The sequence below is a fragment of the Athene cunicularia genome (genome assembly GCF_003259725.1).
Source record: "Athene cunicularia isolate RWA chromosome 26 unlocalized genomic scaffold, athCun1 chr26_part1, whole genome shotgun sequence".
In the NCBI taxonomy this organism is placed as follows: domain Eukaryota; kingdom Metazoa; phylum Chordata; class Aves; order Strigiformes; family Strigidae; genus Athene; species Athene cunicularia.
In genome coordinates this window covers 401081-409271 of record NW_020799136.1, presented here as the reverse complement: position 1 = coordinate 409271, position 8191 = coordinate 401081, and the positions used below count along the sequence as shown (strand labels likewise).

Here is an 8191-nt window from a genome sequence, read left to right as displayed (position 1 = left end):
ATACCATAAAAGACATCAATTAACTGTTGATTTATGAGTGCAGGGAGAAATCAGCAGTCATAAGCTCTAAACTAAAAGGATTGTAATTCTGGTATTTTAAGTCTTTCTTTTGTGCTCAGCTTCTCTGTGTTTTGTGTGATCTTTCCCTTTCAGGTTGCTTTCCCCTCATTTAATCCTTTTTAGGTGGTGGGGCAGTGAGATCTGTGTGTGAAGGGAAGCCATTGCTCACAGTGTAACCAGGGGTGGGGAATAGGAATTCCTATTTAGTAGCCAGGTGGCTACTAGTAGGAATTCCTAAATTTAGTATCCAGGTGGGTTATCTACCACATCTGTGCAGAGAGTGCAACATTGGGGTCAAAGTTTTAAATGGCCAAATTACAAATGATCCTCTCTTTCCTCTAGCTGCGCTTCCAAGTCCACCTGAGTCTGCAGAAGATGATGTGAAAATGGCTCAGATGTCCCTGCAGCAAAACAAACTTTCTGTCCAGTCAAATCCATCTCCACAGCTGAGGGGGGTGATGAAAGTGGAGAACTCTGAAAATGTCCCAAGTCCTACACATCCTCCAGTTGTAATCAATGCTGCAGATGATGATGAAGATGATGATGGTGAGCATCTTTTACTTATTTGGAAGCATTTCTGCTCTAAGTGAATGTATAAATCACAGCATACCTGAATTGTGTATGGTTAAAGCTACAGACAAGAGTCTGGAGTCCTAAATATTATTTTCCAAGTATAGCTCTTTCACTTATTATGAGTTTGTCAAGTCAATATGTAACTTTAAAAAAATCCTTCTGTAAACAATTGCTTCTGTTTGTAGTTAAGAATATGAACAGATTAGGAAACGTGGGCTAAAATTCATTTTGAGCTACATAAACGTGAAAAATCTGTCTAATCCCAACTCCATAACTGAATAGGTTTATTTCTGCCTTTTACTTCTCCGAGGGGTCCCGCCGGCGCCTCTAACCCCGGACAAAGCCTTTGCCTGTGGGGTGAGGAGGAGAGTGCCCCCCTTCCCGCCCACCTCTGCCGTGGCAGCGGTTCCTTACATCTACCTTCCTGTCAGGCTGTGTCCTGCCGCCATGGCACCAGGCCTCAGCCGATGAGGTGGCTATCCCTTCCCTCAAGCTCCAGGTGCCTCAGGGTTACGCTTTCCAAGCCAGAGGCCGCTTTGTGTTTTCAACCCAATTTCCCGGGCTGGCAAGTGCTTGCCCTGGGGCCTTGAGACACCTCAGGCTGGGCTGTGCCCTAGGGAGGGAGGCCTGGGCCTGGCTGGGGTGGTTTGGGTCGCAGCCATTTCTTGGTCAGTGTGAGCTTGTCAAGACTTCATGGCAGATCACAGACCTAAACCTGCTTCCTCTGCTTTTCTCCTCTCTGTCCCGGCGTGCTGGTGTCCTGCTTTCCCTGGTTTGATCCCAGCAGCAGTGGTAAACAGCCACCTTGGCAGCAGGAGCAGTGTCCAACCTCAGGAAGAGGGTACGGGGGCAGCCCCACCGCAGTACAGGCACAGTGGGCACAGCCATTTTCTCTATTAAATGACTAACAGTTCTCTGATTTATTTATTTCTTTGCATCCAGCCTGAACTATGTTTTAAAAAAAGATGCAATCGTGGCCGTTCTGTTTAATTAGGAGCTGGAGGATGCTGTCAGCACAGACACCTCCCCAGGAATGCAGGAAAGCGGGTGACGCTGCACAGTAAAGCTTTTACACCCTGTTCATATCACCTGGCATCAGCTCCAACGCTCAGGCAGCTGTGAAGTCTTAGATTGAACTTTCTCATTGACAGCCTCGCCCAGCTTGATGAGCGTTCTCATCATGGCTTGGCCCTGGAGTTTTTAAATAGGGAAGCAACTGCGTCTCCACTGAAGCCAGGGAGTTAAACTATTCCAGTGCAATCAACCCGCTTGGAAATCAGAGTATTTCAGGGGCTGGTTGCTTTTATTTCCCCTTGTTCTTGCCTGGGCAATGTGCCTCTATGGAGGCAAAATAGTCTCAGTACAGAGGCAGGACATGGCTTGAAGCCAGTCCCCAGGAGATGGAGATTACAACCTCGACCTTAGAGGCACCGCAGACATGGCGTTGGCGAAGGGGACAAGGGGGGATCTTTGCTCGCAGGCAGCTCGACACGTAGCCCAGGAGCACTGGTTTGGGTGGCATTTGGCAGCCAATTCCAGACTGCTTGGAGATGGAAGAAGCTGTGCTTGAGGCAAAATGCCGGGTGCAACCAGCCAGCCCCTGCCTCTCAGTAGCGAGGCTTACACAGAGGGGAACCCCACCCGAAGGGCTGCCTTTGTAGCGGCAGGCTTGCTTTTGATCCCCATCCCTTTTTCCACCCTGCAGGCCCCACTTTCACACTCCGGCTTGCTCCGACGGGAAGCCCAGCCCTTCATCCAGTGCTAGGAGAGGATGTGGGATTGATTTCACAAGCTGGTGGACACACTGAGGACGTCATAGTTACATGTGGGCACATTTTATTCTCTGGATGCACTTGCGCATTGTTTCAGCTCAACAGCCAAAGCTTTATTGATTCAAAACCGTTACCCTTCTCCCCCACCCCGCTTTATTTTTTTACTATGCACCCCCCTTTCCCACCCCTCAACCACGCTTCTGCTTCCACTTTGAGTATTATCTCTGCTTGGAGTCTGTTTTCTCAGAAGAAGCCAACTGACAATTCATTCAAAATTTTTTTCTCCCAAGAACCATATAAATTACATGCAAAACATTGTACATAGAGATTAATATCAAAATGCAATACAGATCAGGTGCACTTTAAGCTGGACTCTAGGATATGGCAAACACACCAGGGTACATATTGCTTTGAAACCACCGTTTGTTTTTGTTTTTTTTTTAATGTCATGCATACCACATAATATTCAGTCTTTTGTTTTGTATTTTTCTGTTTTTATACAAAAATACCAGTGCTTATTATACTTAGTTACTGGAAAAGAAAAACTCAGATCTGTGTGCCCTCTTCTAAAGAAAGTTTTGTTGTGAGAGCATTGGATAAATATATATACACACATAAATGTTGATTTAATACTGTATATATATATATATTTATTTAAGGGGAGGAAATAAACTAAAGGCAGTTTTAGCCATGGGCTTTGCTGAATGAAAATTTTTAACTTGTATTGAGCAGAAGGATATCGGAGGCGGGACAGCCAGAGATCAGCCAGTCTCGGTGGCAGAGGACAGCCTTGGCAGAGAGATGCTGGAGAGGAACAGCCAGGTGCCAGGAAACACACCGGCGTGACCCCACAGCCTCGCTGTTTGGGGCAGGACCAGCAGAGCATTACCCCCACATCGCCGTGCCCCGCAGGGGAGAGCTGGGTTTGCAGGAGGACGTTTTACCGTGCCTGCTTCAGAGGTTGATAAACTTTGTGTAGGAGCTGGACCAAGTCGTGAGAAGGGATGGCAGGGAGGTACAGGTGTCCTTCCCCCCCCGCCCCCCGAGAGGTACAAAAAGCTTGCAGGGACTCTTCTTTGAGGTGCTTGGTCCCTCCAGTCACACAGGGTGACAGGAGTTGGCAATGGCATCTTGGAGATGCCCTCCCCAGATCTGGGATGGGGCTTCTCCATTCACCCCAACAAGCATTTCTAAAGGAGCTGAGCACTACAGGACATCTATCTACTCCTCAGCTGGGGAAAGCCAAAGGCTGCCCATGCTAAAATTTGGTTTAGTTTTTTTCCTTCTTGAGATTGTTCCAAAATTTTCCTCAAAGCTTATTGCACAAAACCTTTGAAAATTAAGTATAACCCCTGTGCAAATCAAAGGAAACCTCATCACATAATGCAAATGCCTAAAAATGCCTGTTCAGCAATGCACACAGGACGTGGTGTAATGTCTTTGGTACCAATCCGCCAATTTATTTAACAGAAAACCACCACCACCACCAGAGACCCTACTGTTATTAAGAACTGGATGCAAAATTATGTTCAGAGTGTTTTAATAACAAAGCATTCCAAGGCAAGTTAACACGTATCACAGGGTATGACTTCGGTAAAAAAAAAAAAAAAAAAAAAAAAAAAAAAAAAAAAATTTTTTAAAAATCTCCCCCTCTTTCAAGGCATGTTGCAGAGAGTCCCCAGAAGTTCGTGCTGCTGACCATGCCTTTCAGCGTAGAGCACCAATCTCCCCCAACTCTTTTGTAATGTCCTCAATAACTTAACCCAATAGTCATCTGCTGCCAGTATATCACTGAAACTAAATAGAAAAAAAAAACAAAACAACCAAAAAACCCTTTACAGAAAAGATGTATGCACAATAAACGTTTATACTTTTAAGCAACCAGCCATACCAACATAATTTACATTAAAAAAAAAAACCCAAACATTTGTGTCATCCAACTAACATCTAGTAGAAAGATGGCTGCTCAGAGAAAAGGAAGCTGACTGGCATCCGATCGCTGATACACTGAATTAATTACCTGATACACTGAATTAATTACCTGTCACCTTGAACTGCCGTCACACAGTCACGCGCCGTTGCAGACGCGCGACTCAAGATTTATTTTATTTTTTTTTTCTTTAAACAAAATACATATGGCTGACGTAAAAATATCAGTTTCTGATCTAAAGAAAACTATATTTTTTTTTGCATAATATTTATATATAATTATTTCTCCCCCTCCTAATATGGAAACTAGAACAACAACAACAAAAAAAATTATATCAACTAAAGAACAACCAGACCCTTGTGGCAACCTGCCAGTCACAGATTTCTGGGAGTGACTTTGAGAGCCTCCAAAGTTGGCTTTTTGTTGGCTTTTTGTTGGCTGAAGTCTTTTTTTTTTATTATTTTTTTTTTAAAACAGGTCTGAGGTATTAAAAAAATATCAAAAGAAAAATTGGTGTGTCCACCCCCCAAAGTATTCAATAAATATTTATGTAAGCTTGTAAGAATACCATATTTTCATCTTTTTTTTTCTTTTTTTGCAAGTATTTAAAATAGAAAAAGTGATCTTTTAAGCAATTCACCTTTAGTACAGAACCAAACCCCACAACCACCCCTTTTGTCTTTCCTGTCACCACTTGTGTATATAACCTAAGAAAACGCACACCCCCCCACCCCCTGGTCCTGCCCAAGGTATTTTTTTTTTTCAGCTCGTGCGAAGAAGGAACGGGGAGGGCAGCGATGGGTTTGTGTGGGCAGGGGGATCGACACTGAATTTGCAATTGAGATGGGCAGTGGTGGCAATTTCTTCTTGCTGTTGGCAGTGTACGGAGCCCAGCCTTCACCCCCTTTGCCAGCACCGAGGCAGGAGACCTGGGAGAAGGACCTTTCCTCAGCTACTTGGGGCAGGAATGGGGCGACCTCGTCCTTCCCTCCTCCCAGGCCAAGGAAGGGACGAGTCAGTGCTGGGCTGGAAACAAAACAAAGACACTTGGTTTGTGTTGTTGTTTAAGGAACACTTATTTCTTGGCAAAAGTACTGGGCCCTCGCGTGGCAGGCGGTGCTGCAGGCAGTGCTCAGAGAAGGCACGGGAGATTCTGCTGTGCGTTCTTAAAGGAAAAGAAAAAAAAAAAAAAAAAAAAAAAAAAAAAAAAAAAAAAAAAAAAAAAAGAAGAAACCAGCCAGCCCACTCTCTCGCTAAAACCTCTCTGCTTCCAGGGATGGAGGCTGGGCAAAGACGATGACGTTGTACAGCCAGTTACAACCAGGATCTCTCTGCTTCCAACCAAGCCGAACAGGATGAAGGAGAGAAGGCAGCAGAGCTTCCTCCGGCCCTGCCTGCCTGGGGCCAGTAATCTGGGGTGCACCAGCAAGAGCCTGCAAGGAGGAAACTAAGCCCAGGTAAAGCAAAGTCCTGCCTCCTGCTCAGTCCCATGGCTTCACCAAGAGGGTCAGGTCAGAACCAACTTGCCCAGGACACCTGGGGCCTCTGCTCCAAAAAAAACAAGACTCTAATAGTTACAAGAAACCGAGGTGAGGCAGGACACAGGGTGAAGAGATGACCTTCAAAACAGCAGCAAGTGAGGTAAAGCCTCCACGTGGCACCTTCTCTGGAAAACCTGCAGCCAACCAACCAACCTGCCACCTCTGCGAGGAATTGTCTCCACTGGCAAATCGGCTACAGAATTCCTATGGAAACCAAGGGTCCTCCCTTCGGCCATGGAGCCTCTCTCCCTTCCACCAGGCTAAAGAGACAACCCGACTCATCCCTTCCATGATCTAGGAGGTGACCCACTGCACTCAACAACCCAACGCTTGCTCTCCGTTCAGCCTGCTAACACTTTGGCAGCGATGTGCAGAGCTGGGGGGCATGGCTGGAGCATCCTCTGGGGTTCCTCAGCAGTTAACCAGAGCTTGTACTCTTAAGGCTGAAGGATTATTTAACCCAACAGTCCAGACAAGCTAGAACAGGCAAAAGTCCCTCTGCTCTTGATGGAAGGAGCTGTTAAACCTTTGCCAGAAGTTTCACAGCTGTTCAAAAGCAGCAGAGATGCATTTCTTAAGACTCCCCAGGAAGAAGCCCTGTTTCTCACAACCATGGGGTTTTTCTTCCCCACCTTTCCACTGCCAGATCACCTCCACCTTGCTCTGTAGAAAATTCAGAATCTTTTACATCCAGCAAGGTTACAAGCCAAGTCACCTTCATTCCTTGTCTACCAGTTACTGCTTTGGAAACAGAGAGAGAAAAGTGTGTGTGCACACACACAGAGGAGGAACTGTAAAGGCTAGGTACCATTTTTCAAGGTGGAAGACTGGTGTACATCCCTGTATCTATCAACCTGTGAGTAAACACCTTCCCCCTGGCTGTTGGTTTGTGGTTTTTTTTATTTATTTTAAAATTTTTTTGCACTAGAGTGCTAACTCCCCCACTTCCCACTGTGAAGTTAGCGGGGGTAAATCCCACAAGCAAAGAACAAACCCCAACATTAGAAGAAAACCCTAAAAACCACAAGTGGAAAAAAAAAAAAAAGTCACAAGTGCACCCCAGCCCTCAGGCTGAGAGCGTGCATGTAAGACTACAACAATTTGAACTTTCTTTGAACATGCATTTTTCAAAGTGAAAACCCCCAACAGACGTATGGAGCCCAACTCTCGGAGAGGAAATAACCTGGCTGCTTCACTTGGGTGAGTACCACTGAAAATTAGGGATGGAGATGCACAATTCTGGCTGAGCCTCTCTCCCAACACCCAGCATTGTGGTACTCTGGTTCCCACTGCTAAATAATGGTAAAAAAAAACAAAAACAAAAAAAACAACAAACAAACCAACAACAGAAACAAAACAAAAAAAAAAACCCAAACAAAACACCAAAACGATATACGTATGAGCAGTTTGACACGAAGTGACCGCAGTGTGTGATCAGTTACTGGTGCCAATATCACACATGGCGAGGGGCGAAGGTGGAGGAGGAGGGGGGGTTCGAAGTTCTAAGGTCAAACCGATGTCTCCAAGCTGTGTAAGGGGCTTTCAGGCTCCGGGACGGTGACCTCAGCTTGATCGCTGTCCACTGCATTGTTATTTCTGTTGAGGGATGTCGGTCCACCCAGGCTACCCCCACCTCGCTTTTTGAGTCCATCAGTCTCGGGGTCGTCTTCAGCGCCGTCAAGGAATGGTGTTCGAGGCTCGTCTTCCTCCAGGATGAACTCTGGGTGAGTCATGAAGTTATGGATGGAGCTTCTGGATTCGGGTTTCTCGAGGCCTTCATACAAGGAGCTACGGAACGCATTCACCACTTTGATCTGCCGGGAGGCGAGGAGCATGGGGGATAAACAAAAGAGGGGTTAGTAACGGCTACAAGAGGCCAGAGCTCCCAGGAGAAGGTAAAAATAAATAATAAAGACACAATAAACAAAAAGCACAACAACAGCAACAACAGTCACCACCACTGAACAGACAGCTAAGTCAAAATGAGAGATCTATGGTGAACTACGAGGGCCAACATGGATCAGACTCAGGCACTAGGTGTGTGATGGGGAATCAACCGACTATGGGGAGACTTCAGAAGCTGCAAGAAAAGACACGAGAAAAACTCAAAAAATCAGATCACTTCAAATGAATGGAAGCCAAAATGCATTAGTTGTCATTGTGTGTGCGCACGCATATCCGTGTGTATAAACGAGGACAAAAAAAGTGGAACTACAACTCAAAAAAGAGGTGGGTTAGACAAACAGCGGGTTCACTTCAAGGCAAAAAAAAAAGCTCTACCGTGGGAGCGATGTGTGTGTTTGTTCTGCTTAATT

At 45.7% G+C, this 8191-nt stretch overlaps 1 protein-coding gene across 1 annotated transcript in view; it reads right to left on the bottom strand.

Moving 5' to 3' along the window:
* Positions 1-4925: 4925 nt before the first annotated feature.
* ATP2B4 (ATPase plasma membrane Ca2+ transporting 4) overlaps positions 4926-8191 on the bottom strand; it is a 43135-nt gene continuing 39869 nt past the window's right edge. Inside the window, exon 22 of the mRNA XM_026864136.1 lies at positions 4926-7690. Within this exon, the coding sequence (XP_026719937.1) occupies positions 7385-7690 (306 nt within the window). The 3' untranslated portion in view covers positions 4926-7384. The remainder of the gene's footprint in view (positions 7691-8191) is intronic.